Raw genomic sequence first — 13,301 nt, 5'->3', positions numbered from 1 at the left:
TGAGACTCAGAGGAGATGCGGAAGTAGAGTGCAGAGGTACAGAGGCTCAAGTGCACAGAAAGGGGCTGGCACCTGAGGACACGGCTGTCTTTTTGAATCGGGAGGGAGTCTCAAGCCCCCGACTGCTCTGAACTCCAGTTCCAGGAAGTCTCTGGGGACCCAGGACTCATATGGGGAGAAACTGGACTGTCTAGCAGCAGGCAGAACTCGGAACTTGAGGGCGGCTTTCTCTCAGAGGTGCTTGCAGCAATTACCGGGACGCTGAGACACGGGGCTCCTTAGGGCAGGGCTGAGGATCGGCCATAGCTGCTTGCTCCGCCTTGTTGATTCCCTGAGACGCCGCCCCACCCAGGCTGGGGCAGAGGCTTTTGCATATGAATGCCCTGGCCCTTTGCAATCTGAAAATTACCTAACAAATTGCAGCTGGGCCAGACCGAACCAGAACTTCCAAGAGAAGGCCCAAGGCCCCACAGCAGCTTGCATTGCTTCACAGCTGGGCCTCATCTGGGCACCTCCAAACTCCAAAAAAGGAAGGGGAATCTGCAGATCTCTTCATTGCTCCTGCTGGGTAGCTTCAGGCAGAGGCTAAATTAGCACCTCCTTAGATCCAAGAGCCAGTGTACCCAGTGGTCAGAGTGGGACCATCCAGAATACAACTCCTCACATCCATAAGGGACACACTCAGGGGACAGATTCAGTGAGCACCAAAGCCCCACTGAAGCAAGTCTTGCCCCAGAAGGGTGTCTCCAGCACAGAAGTTTTCCCACTGTAGACACAGCTGATTCTCACTGCCAATTGGCCTGGAGGTCAATTCCTCCCAGTGATACCTACAACAATCAAGGCATAACTACAACAAGACTATGCACAAAGCCCACAAGGGGGTGCACCAAGAGTGTCTACCTCAGGTAATTGGGGAGGCTGAGCCACTGGGCCCTATAGGACACCTAGCACACAAAGCCACTCTATCAACACAGGGAAGCATAAAAAAATTTGGAGACAAAGAAACAGGACACAAATGACAGAAATGGAGGAAAGCAAACTACTGGATATAGAGTTGAAAACCACACTTTTAAGGTTTTTCAAGAATTTTTTAGAAACCGCCGATAAACTTAATGAGACCCGCAAGAAATCTAATGAGACCCTCGAGGTTGTGATAAAGGACCAACTAGAAATTAAGCATACACTGACTGAAATAAAGAGTATTATACAGACTCCCAACAGCAGACTAGAGGAGCGCAAGAATCAAGTCAAAGATTTGAAATACAAAGAAGCAAAAAACACCCAACCAGAAAAGCAAAATGAAAAAAGAATCCAAAAATATGAAAATAGTGTAAGGAGCCTCTGGGACAACTTCAAGCGTACCAACATCCGAATTATAGGGGTGCCAGAAGAAGAGAGAGAGCAAGATATTGAAAACCTCTTTGAAGAAATAATGACAGAAAACTTCCCCTACCTGGTGAAAGAAATAGACTTACAAGTCCAGGAAGCACAGAGAACCCCAAACAAAAGGAATCCAAAGAGGACCACACCGAGACACATCATAATTAAAATGCCAAGAGCAAAAGACAAAGAGAGAATCTTAAAAGCAGCAAGAGAAAAACAGTCAGTTACCTACAAGGGAGTACCCATACAACTGTCAGCTGACTTCTCAACAGAAACTTTGCAGGCCAGAAGGAAGTGGCAAGAAATGTTCAAAGTGATGAATACCAAGAACCTACAACCAAGATTACTCTACCCAGCAAAACTATCATTCAGAATTGAAGGTCAGATAAAGAGCTTCACAGATAAGGAAAAGCTAAAGGAGTTCATCACCACCAAACCAGTATTATATGAAATGCTGAAAGGTATCCTTTAAGAAGAGGAAGAAGAAAAAGGTAAAGATACAAATTATGAACAACAAATAAACATCTATCAACAAGTGAATCTAAAAATCAAGTGACTAAATAATCTGATGAACAGAATAAACTGGTGATTATAATAGAATCAGGGGAATAGAAAGGGAGTGGACTGACTATTCTTGGTGGGGGAAAAGTGTGGGGGGATGAGGAAAGAGACTGGACAAAAATCGTGCACCTATGGATGAGGACAGTGGTTGGGGAGTGAGGGCGGAGGGTGGGATGGGAACCGGGTGGAGGGGAGTTATGGGGGGGAAAAAGGGGAACAAATGTAATAATCTGAATAAAGATTTAATTTTTTAAAAAAAAGTTTAAAGAAAAAGATATACTGGCAAGTTAGCTGGCCTAGGTTTAGTCTGCAACAGGCAACTAAGAAACGTTGTACACAAAGGCTCCAACTCTACTGTTCCATACAAATTAACTAAATGGCACTGGGCAACCTACAGAAATAACTGTCTCCTTTTCCAAAAGAAAGCAGCACTGTTTCTTAGGAAGGCAAATGTGCGTCTCCACAATCTATAAAGCAGCCACTTCACCCAGTCTCATCACTCTGAAGTTCACGATCCTCGAGGCACATGCCCGGGTTTCAGAAGGGGGGTGCAGGAGGCAGCCTATCAGTGATGTTTCTCTCTCGGCGATGTTCCTACCTCTCTATCCCTCTCCCTTCCTCTCTAAACATATTTTAAAAAAGAGAAAAGCACTCTTGTTAAGCAAAGGCTTTGTAAAGTAAGGTATTTCTGCCCTCCTTTGCGGCCTGAAAATTGATTAAAATACAGCGGGGCCTTGACTTACAAGTGTCCCGACTAACGAGTTTTTCGAGATACAAGCCGTCTCTTGGCCGATTTTTTGCTTTGAGTTGCGAGCTAAAATTCGGGTTATGAGCCAGCTTCAGACACCCTACCGCTAGCTGGCGCAGCGAACATCACAGTGAAAGCCACAACATCAGCCCAGCATCACGTGTCTCACTCGCTCACTTTTTGATTTGACAAAGAGTAATTTGAGTTACGAGCTCCATCACGGAAAGAATTAAACTCGTAAGTCAAGGCCCCACTGTAGTAAATTCCTGATTATAAAGTTCCCAATCCTCCTCTAAATTCTTTGTAGCACTTGCCACTCGCTGAAATTATCCTGTTTACTTGTTTATTTTCTTTCCATAGCATTTTAAGCTCCGTGAGAACAAGGACCTTATCTGTCTTTAGACCACCGTAGCCAGAGCCCAGATGGCTGTGTGCTCAACAAAAACTTGTTAAATAACCACAACTATCCAGATAGTTTACTTTAAGGTCCCCAAGTAGAATACTGTACATATATAAGATCATGTCAGTACCAAGAAATCGGTAGGTTCAAGGTCACCTGTTTCTGGGTTAGAGTAATTGACCCAGCTTTTGTATCAGTTCTGCGGCTGAGAGGTTAGACAAGGTTTGAAAATTTGGAAGACGGGTAATTTTCTATGTATTTTTTGGAGAAATTTTATGAAAGACAAACACTATAATAAAATCAATGTGACCTAAAGAACAAAAGCCCAGTGGTGGGCGACTGAGCCCCCTGGAAAAGAGGCTTGCCCCTGCTCCAGATTAAGCACCCACTCCTGCTTTCTTGGCGTTCTCCTCTGTGAAAAGTATTACAGGATGATGCACTTTTGAGGCTTCAACAAAGATGAAAATGTTGACATTATCACTAATTATGTATGTGACCCCCTATACCTTCTAAAGTCCTTCATGACTACTGAAGAGATTTTGAGTTGTCAGTGTGTCGGAGTTTAATGGGAGAATAAGTCCAGTTACAACTGCAAAGAATCAGGGAACAAGGGAAACATTTTACTCACAAAACAACTGAATACCAACTTCCAATTCAATACCCTATCAGCTTTTTATTAAGCTCCACAATCGTATCACACATCTGAAGTCAATTCCTCACATTTGCTTGTCTGAAAATCTCTAGAAACTACCATTTTCAGAGGGGTAGCATTAAAATAAACACAGATTAAATAAAACATGATTTTTAACTCAACATGGTGATAAAATCTGGAGTTGAAGACCAATAAAGTTCTAAATCTCTGGTAATTATGCAATGCAAAAAATTTCCAATTTTTCAAGTGAGTGTGATTTAAGCAGTAGCTGCAAGTAAAGAACCATTCATCAGCAAGACTTACAACCCGTCTTGGTAATTTTTACTTTACAATAAAGACATCACTGCATTCACAAAAACAACAAGACTAAAAGTAAAATATACTTACTCTGCCCAACACTCAAGAACTTCAATTTAATGATTAGATAAATGTGCGAATTTGTGGGTTTTTGTTTTTGTTTTTCCTTTTCAAAGCTGGTATCCTCTCTTTTCATGAAACTGGCCAAGTGGGCTAGGAAATACTAGCTATTACCCAGGAAGGAAGTGTTTCTTCCCCACCCACCATCGCCTTACATACACATCTTCAGCTGGAAAGGCTGAGAGTGTCAGCAGGGCGGGTGGAGAGGCCGCCTTCCCCACTGCAGGTAGCTCCTCAGTGCCAGGGTCAAGACTTAAAAGTGAGTCACACAACAGGCGGGGAGACCACAGGATGGAGATGTTCTAACCTGGTTTGCAGGGAGGGTCCCACACTCCTCAAAATTACTAAAAATCATTACAGTTGGTGAATTTTATGGTATGTATATTATACCCCAATAAAGCGATAAAAAAATAACCAGCAAGAGTTAGAGACCCAACACATAACGTCAGCAAAGCTTCACACAATACATCCAAAAATGTAAGATCTCTACTCCTCCCTGAACCTCCAAGTAATCTAAGTATATTCCCTCCTTCTCCCCTTAACATATTCCTTAGGAGTTTCTAACCTTCCTTTCATTCTGCTCTATGCTGCTCCAAAAAGGAAGAATAAAATACCTTCTGAATCACTTTCATGACTCCACCTGCAGAATTAAACATATTTGGTATATATGGCAGTAACAGTGAAGAGTAGGCAGGTAATTTTGTAGAAATCAATTCTCCTGTTCTGAAGAAGTAAAGGGAGGGGGACTCCTCCTAACTGATTCCCAAGCCAGACTGCTCCAACCTCCCATCGCTTTTTATACCTCTCTTAGAGCCTTCAGACCTTGGAGTGTGGTCATTCTGGTACCCATCTTACCAACTTTTAATGCCCTCCCCCTCTCCCCAATGTCTTGAGCAGTATCTTTCACATCCTGAGAATATAAAATGTTCTCTAGATAAGGGGCAATATTTTCCTAACCAAATTGAGGAATATCAATTCTATTCTCAGAGGATAAATACAGTTCTGAGTCCTACTGGACTACCACTAATTCAAAGCTAACTTCTTGGTTGACTGGTAAATGATGGCAACAATGACAAGGAGGATGAACTAGCTCAAAAATCACCTTGGGCTAGCCAACCAGCTGCTGTTCTGAAACCAAACACTAGCTCAGAACACAAAACCCAATTTCTATGCCAGTCAACAGGTTAGAAAAACTAACAGGTTAGAAACATTATTTAAAAGTTACAAATTTTTGCATATTACCCAGCATCCAAAAACCGAGCAACAGGTTTTCTACTACCATCACTACCAAGTCTGACTAAAACATTATGCAAGGCAGAAAATGTCAAACCTTTGAAGTACAGAGAAAATTACAAGGAAAAGTCCCAGGAAAAAAAACATGAAGTATCTAGGACAGTGATGGCGAACCATGACACGTGTGTCAGAGGTGACACGCAAACTCATTTTTTTGGTTGATTTTTCTTTGTTAAATGGCATTTAAATATATAAAATAAATATCAAAAAAATAAGTCTTTGTTTTACTATGGTTGCAAATATCAAAAAATTTCTATATGTGACACGGCACCAGAGTTTTAGGGTTTTTCAAAATGCTGACACGCTGAGCTCAAAGGGTTCGCCATCACTGATCTAGGATCAGAAAAATTAATCAATATGCTACATAGGATAAGATCAAAACCTGTGAAATTTACCTTTCCACTTGAAGTACAAATATTATTTGCCTTCCATTAGTGATGACTTCTAGACTAGCTCTAAAACACCAAAATACTGGCAAATAACCAAAATGAATCAAATTTAGGGTATGTAAGAATATCTATCATGAGCTGATAAGACATTAAGTCCTCAGATCTCTGAAGGCTCTGTTCAAAGCCTACTCAATAAAAAAATTATACAAAGATCCTTAAAGATACTAGGTGAGTATCCTATTCCTAAATAGACCCTAAAATATTTTAATTAATAATTAATGTTTACTTAAAAACTGAATTTCACTGTCATCTGTGACTCTGAAAAAAACTTTAAACATCCATATTTTTTTCCATATTGTTTTTAAAATCAAAATCTTCCATGTGCTTCCAAAAAGTTGTTGAGTCAGATTTTTAATACATATAGAAACTGAAATGCTTTTCATTATTGAGGTAAGTGTTCCCAGCAATATATCATATGCAAACTTTTGAATCTGGTAATAAGTTTCTTTTCACCAGTAAAGTTCTCAAGTTCTTATGAGTTTCCTAGTCACTTACTTGAACATCACCTACGGTAAATCAAAACAAAACCACAATAAAGAGGTCTGGCCTCTGAGGGAATCTACGTGTAAAAAAGAGTACTCATAAATACCATCACAATTGCTTTAAATAGCACATACATTTCTAAACTTCCACGCCACTTGATCAAATTCCCTGTTTTGGATAGCAAAACAAAATCTAGCCCTCCCTGGTCCGGCTTAGTGAATAGAGCATTGGCCCTCAGAATGGACTGAAGGGTTCTGGGTTCAGATCTGTCAAGGGCAGGTTCGATTCTGGGTGGGTGCGCGCGTGCTGAAGACAACCAATGTGTCTTTCTCACATCAATATTTCTGTCTCTCCCCCTCCCTTCCACTCTCTTTAAAAATCAATGGAAAAGTATCCTTGGTGAGGATTAACAACAACAGCAAAAAAGAGAAAAACCTATTAAACTCACAATGAGTGTTTTTACTTTAAATTAATCTATTCTATAATACAAAAAAATTGACATGAATTTACTTTAAAAACTACTTATGATGAAATATCTTCACTTGAGTATTTTTATTCAAAGGTCTCATTTCTAAAAGAGATAGTGGAATTCACAGAACTGTTCCATCAGTAATAGGACCAATTCATTTGTTATATTCTTTTATATATATATATATATATATATATATATATATATATTTCTTTATTGATTTCAGAGAGGAAGGGAGAAGGAGAGATAGAAACATCAATGAGAGAATCATTGATTGGCTGCCTCCTGCACACCCCCTACTGGGGAACGAGCCGCAACCCAGGCATGTGCCCTTGGCCGGAATCGAACCTGGGACCCTTCAGTCCGCAGGCTGATGCTCTATCCACTGAGCCAAGCCAGCTAGGGCAATCTGTTATATTCTTTAGCCTGCCCAATATCCTATTTAATTCCACATATAAATAAAGCAATGATATCCTAATAGACACACTGAGTTAGTGAAAGAAAAACATCCAGTTAAAACTATGGAGTACTACTACAGTCACACTGGAATACCACCAACTCAAAACAAGTACCTGATGAAACGAGGCTTCTGGCAATCCAAGCTAAGCCTTCAAGGACTTACCAAAACGCACGCATTCTGTCTCGCTTTCACACACATATTCCAATGTCTGCACATTCTATGACATCAAGAATAGTTTAACCTCAAACTATACCATCAGTGAAAGAAACTCAAGATGGAAGTCAGAAGTCTGGAAGACTCGAACATCAGCGCTGGCCTCTCACTCCAGTGCCTCTACACGTGACACCAGATGCAGTTTACTACCTTCACCAAAATAAAAAGAAATCTTTTCAGCACTTTCCGTTATCATCAAGTTTTAAACGCAAACTTCAATATAGTCACACAATTCATTTCACCATTTTGCAAAATCGTCTTCCATCAGCGCTCTGCGCCAAGATCAGGCAAAAACACACCAAACGGACAGCTAGGCTTTCCAAAAAATGCACTTTCTTTATCAAAGCTCAATCTTTATTTTCAAGTGCAAGAAAACAACAAACATTTGCTGCTCAAGACAGGAAAAGCACAACCAGCGTTACTGTATAACCACCACTAAATGTCTCAAAGGGAAAAATAGTTCAAGACCGGCCAATTAAAAACATTCTCCGCAAGCCAAAAATAAAAGCTCTTCTGCCCTACAATCAATCCACAGCAAAGTATTGCTTCCTCTCTTTAGGGCGCCAATACCAATGAGCCAATGGATACAAGGATAAAGTAAATTCAGTGTCTGTTTGAAATAAGACAAAAACCAGAGATCATTTATTCAACATGAGGCTTTGCAGCCAAAACGAAATACAACCAAAACCACGCATCACCCACCACCAATGGTAGAAGCCGTAATCAACAAGTTGGAAAGAGAGCAAAACGAACAGCTCACTGCCCTCTCCTCCACATTAAAAACAAAAAAGTCCTTTCACAAAAGGTAACAGTTCAAGTACCTGGTGGAGGTGCCTTTCCTCACATCACAGATGCTGCATTTAAAGGCTTCCGCGCTGTTTCTGAAGGTGCAGACGCTACAATCCCAAAAGCCTTCGTCTGCGGCAGGTTTCGCTTGTCTCTTCGGCCTGCAGAGGAGCGGGGAGCGGGGCGAGGGGAGCGGGGAGAGGGGCGAGGAGGGGAGGGAAGGGACGGGGCAGGAAGGGGAGACAGCACATCACAGGCGCTGGTGAGCCGTGGTAATTTAGCAGGAATCCTGGGCTGGAAACTTCGCTCTGGCGACCACCCACCCATCCTTTTCCGGAACCAGAAGAGGGACCCGGCCCCCACCAGCGCCCTGCCACCTCCGGGCCGCGTGGCCTCCCACGGCGGGCGGCTCCGGAGCTGGGCCGCGCAGGAAGCGGGCGGACTCGGCGACCCGAGCGCGGGGCCGGAGGCGGGAGGCCGGGAGAAGCGGCGGCCGGACCCGGGGCGTGCAGAGCCGCCCGCGACGGCGGCGGGGCCGGGCCGCCCCCTCCCCTCCCCTCCCGCCGGCCCGCCGCCTCCCGCCCACCTGGTTAAATCTCCCTTTGTCTGGGCGGAGCGGCGGCGGAGGCCCGGGAGGAGCCGCCATGGCTGCGGCGCGCACGGCCGCCGGCCCGAGCGCAGCGACGCCGCCCCCGCCCCCGATCTCCATCTTAGCGGCGCCTCCCCCGCCCGGGGGCTCCGGGCCTAGCCGCCGGCCCCCGCCCGCCCCGTCCTCCCTCCCCTTCCGCCCCGGCTCCGAGCAGGTACCTGGTCGGGCTCTTCTTGTCGCCCATGGTCATGGATGGGCTGGACCGCCGTCCCCCCAAAGCCGAAACCGGCGCGCCTCGGAGGAGAAACGCCGTCCGGGGAGTCGTCGCGGACCGACCCCCCTCCCTCCCCCGCGCGCACCCGCCCTCAGCCGCCGCGGCTCGAGCTCCAGCCGCTGCCGCCGCCGCCGCCGCCGCCGCCGCCAGTCTCCGGCCGAGACTAGTCCCCGCCAGCGCCGCCTCCGCCGAGTGACTGACGAGGGGCGGGGCCGGGCGCCGCGCGTCACGCCTCGTGCAGCCAATGGGAGGCCACGGCCTGCGCCGCGGGGCGGGGCGCGGGGCGGGCGGATGTGGGCCGGCCGGCGGGGTGCGTGCGCTGCCGTGCGCGCTGGTGGCGCGCGTGCCTGCTGGCGGCTCCGCGGCCCCGCGGCCCCGCGGCGGAGCGGGCGTGCCCCGCGGGGCGCCTGTGGCCGCGCCGGGAGCCCGCGGCGGGCTAGGACCCCCGCGCGACCGCCGAGTCCTCGGGCCCGCAGCCCGACCGCGGCTTGGGGAAGTAGCTCCGCGCTGAGGCTGGCAGCAGCCGCGCCGCTAGCCACGCCTGGAGGCTGGCAGAGCCCGGAGCCGACGGGCCTCTGCCTGGGTTCGCCCGCGCCCTCGGGCGCCTCGGCACGCAGAGCTTTGTGTCTGCTCCCAGCCCACCGCCAGCCCTCAGCCCCGCCGGCCGCTGGCGCCGGGGGAACTGCAGAAAGGGTGTGGCACGAGGACCGCTCCCCGGGCTGGGCGCGCCGCTGCGCACCGACTCCCCCTGCAGCCGCCCAGACCTCAATAGGGCGTTTCCCTCGGGAAGCAGCTGCTGGAATCCTGGCAGCCACGTGCCAGCAGTCAAACCTGCGGCCTCAGCGCTTCATCTCCAGCATGAGGCTCGTCACCCTCCTCCTAGGATTGTCTGGGAAATTCAGAGACCTGTGCACCATAAGCACGCAGGTCAGTGCCTGACACGTGGGAAGGACCGTACAAAACACTGGGTGAGAGCTATCCTAGCTGGTCTGGGTGTGCACCACCCCCCACCGTGGACGTGCGGCACCCACCGCTTTCTACCCGCGCTAAGGCTTTCTGCCAAATTGACTCGAACTGACTCGGGCCCCTCTGCCCTCAGGCACTAGGTAGTCCTGGGAGGCAAGGATCCCAGGTGATAAGATAAAGGCGTGGCTGGGCTGAAGTCTGGTGAGGGAAGGACGGAGTCAAAGAATGCTGCTAGAGAGGCTGGAGGTGGGGAGAAGAGTGTGGAGGGACACACTGAGGCTGAGTGGCCAGGGAGCAGGAAGTCCTAGGTTAGTCCAGGGATCAGAAACCCGAGAACGAAAGAGGGAAGGAATGTGTCAGCTCGAAGCTTGATCAGCACATGCGGTCCTTTCTACGAGGCACACCCAGGAGGGGCAGCACGGTGCACAAGGGTCAGCGCCCCCAGGCACTCTCTCAGAGTCCGCGGGGGGGAGGGAGGCATGGGGCAGAGGGCCCAAGGGGACAGAGAAAGCCACGAGGGCATGCACACAAGCCATGGCCCTGTGCCCACAGCCTTGACCTCTGGTGTCAGCCTGGCATGCTTCCAGGACTCCAACCCTGGTGTGAAGGTGCTGAGAGAAAGCGGGTGGTAAAAACAGTCCCAGCTGCAGAAGTGGCCTCTGGGGAGGAGAACTGTGCAGCTGGGAGCACAGGTGGTGGGAAGGAGACTTACCTTATCACTGTTACTATCATTATTATTAGTGTAGAGAAAAATGCACAAATCATTTTGCAGCCCTGTGAATGAATAGATAGAAAGATAGATAGATAGATGATAGATAGATAGATACTAAACCTTTGTATCCACCATCCAGATCAAGATATAGAATATTGTCATCCTTTCATCCCTTCGCTGCAGGTAACCACTATTTCAACTTCTGTTACCAAAGACTAGCTCTGCCTGTTTGTGATTGTCATATACCTGGGTTTATGGTGGGTACTCATTTGTTTGTCTGGCACCTTTTTCTCAACATAATAATTGTGACATTTATCCATATTGTTCCCTATATCAGTAGTTCATTTTTGTTTACTTGCTTAAGTGTGTAGAATTCCACTACAAATACAACATAATTTAGTTGTCACCCATAGGAGACTGACTTTTTTAGTATTGTTGTTTTTTGTTTTGTGTGTGTGTATCTTAAGCTGTTTTACCTTTTTTAAAAAAATACATAGTTTTAAACATGCTTTAAGGCAGTGGTCCTCAACCTTCTGGCCCTTTAAATACAGTTCCTCATGTTGTGACCCAACCATAAAATTATTTTCGTTGCTACTTCATAACTGTAATGTTGCTACTGTTATGAATCGTCATGTAAATGTCTGATATGCAGGATGGTCTTAGGCGACCCCTGTGAAAGGGTCATTCGACCGCCAAAGGGGTCGAGACCCACAGGTTGAGAACCGCTGCTTTAAGGGGAAAAAGAGAAGTTCCAGTACAGAGAACTAATTTCTAGGAACATATCAGACCCACACATCGCCATGTGGTTGTAACTGTAGAGGCTCTAGCTTCATTCGCACCCACTGAAAGTCTCCTTGTAGTGACAGGAGCCGGGCAGACGGCCTCTGAGGCAGGCGCTGTGGGACAGCAGACTCTGAGCAGGGAAGCCTGGCCGTGGGGGCAGACCTCCCTCTACAGCGCTGCTTGGAAGCAGTGTGGTGTGAAAGTGGTGAGGAGCGAGCCCCTCCCCTGCTTCCTATCTGGAACTTCCATTTCATGTTTCACTTAAAGAAAGGGTTCTACTGCTTTAAAAATTATTTGAAGCCCATGGTTTTGGAATAGATGCTGGTTAGAAGCGTCTCCTGTAAAGGATTCCACCGATCATAGCCCAGCGTAAAAGACCACATTCTGCCTCCCGGGCCCTCCAGTGCAGTCCTGCAGCTTCTTTGCCGCCTGAACTGGCAGCCTCCACCTCAGGGCCTCCGCACTTGCTGCTCTGTCTGCGGGAAATGTCTTTGCCCAGATAACCACATTTCCCCGCCTCCCTTCCTTCAGGTCTTTGTCCAAAAGTCGGATTCCCAGCAAGGGACCCGGTCACACAGTCTAAAAATCTTGAGCCATGCCTTATTCCAGGGACAGAAGATCAGATAAACAAAATAGACTTGATTCCTAACTTTTGGAGTTCACATTCTAGTTGAGAAGCCAAACTTTTTACAATTAATTAATTATGATTGTGACAGCTGCTGCAAAGGCCAGGTACAAGATGCGAGGCCAGAGGGCAGGGAGGGAGAGAGGAAGGCCCTGAAGAAGTTCTGTTGCCTAGGGGAGGCGGGGAGGAGGTTCCCGAGGGCCAGAGCGCTTTGGAGGAGCTGAAGGCCAGCCTCTGGGCTGGAGCCCAGCGTCCCCAAGGGAGAGGAGAGATAAGCTGAAGAGACAGGCTCTGGCTGGGTCCTGCAGGGAGGGCAGGCTTAGCTGGGAATGGGGTCTTCATCCTGAGTACATGGAAGCCATTGTCTAAGTAAGGAACATCCTGTAGAAAACTTTTATGAGTATATTTGTGCCAAAAGTGACAACAATTGCTGAAGCAGGATCTCAAATGTTTTGGAGAATAACAATTTGCATTTTCTTTTGTGCATTTGGAAATAAGGTAGGAACATGGGAATATTACGTGGAGGTGAAAGAAAGCAAGGTGGGGATTAGATTCCAGGCTAGTTAACATTAGGTGCTCTCTCAAGGGATGTTAACCCGGCATTTTAAAGGTGCAGTAATCTCGATGCTCAAGAACAACTGGCAGGGCTGGCTTAAAAACCTTTCACTGAAGAAGTTACAGGCCTGAGGGTGCTACCCACCATGGCCTGCCCAGTCAGGAATCTGTGGTTCTGTACAGCACCCCCTTTTTATCCACAGCATTGGGAAGTTTGCCAAGAATATTTGTCTACCTGGGACTGTCTGCAGTCTACCTTAATGATTGAGCCGCTGGGAGAATGCAGAGCCCTAGGGGAGGAGATAGTGAGGGAAACTTTAGATTGGCCAGAGAAATGGACCAGGAAGGGCAGCTTGCCTGGGCCTCCTTCCTTTCTTTTATTCAAGAAAGAAGCAAAAACTGCTGGTGCCTGCAAAGTCAGGGTCTGGATTATTATCAGCGCAGCATCCTCCTGTCTTTATTTGCAAACATTACTCCCAGGCA

General features: G+C 47.2%; 1 protein-coding gene across 2 annotated transcripts in view; it reads right to left on the bottom strand.

Annotated features, from left to right (window-relative positions):
- LOC118667889 (RING1 and YY1 binding protein) overlaps window positions 1-9,310 on the bottom strand; it is a 97,818-nt gene extending 88,508 nt beyond the window's left edge. Inside the window, exons 1-2 of one of the 2 annotated variants that reach the window (XM_036331554.1) lie at window positions 9,122-9,310; window positions 8,350-8,475 (exon numbers count right to left, since the gene is read on the bottom strand). In XM_036331554.1, the coding sequence (XP_036187447.1) occupies window positions 8,350-8,475; window positions 9,122-9,153 (158 nt within the window). In that variant the 5' untranslated portion in view covers window positions 9,154-9,310. The remainder of the gene's footprint in view (window positions 1-8,349; window positions 8,476-9,121) is intronic. The other variant, XM_036331553.1, reaches the window with a different exon arrangement.
- Between the last annotated feature and the right edge of the window lie 3,991 nt (window positions 9,311-13,301).

Source organism: Myotis myotis, unplaced genomic scaffold (genome assembly GCF_014108235.1).
Source record: "Myotis myotis isolate mMyoMyo1 unplaced genomic scaffold, mMyoMyo1.p scaffold_m19_p_13, whole genome shotgun sequence".
In the NCBI taxonomy this organism is placed as follows: Eukaryota; Metazoa; Chordata; class Mammalia; order Chiroptera; family Vespertilionidae; genus Myotis; species Myotis myotis.
The sequence above is the reverse complement of the archived record's forward strand: the minus strand, read 5'-3'. Positions and strand labels throughout refer to the sequence as shown.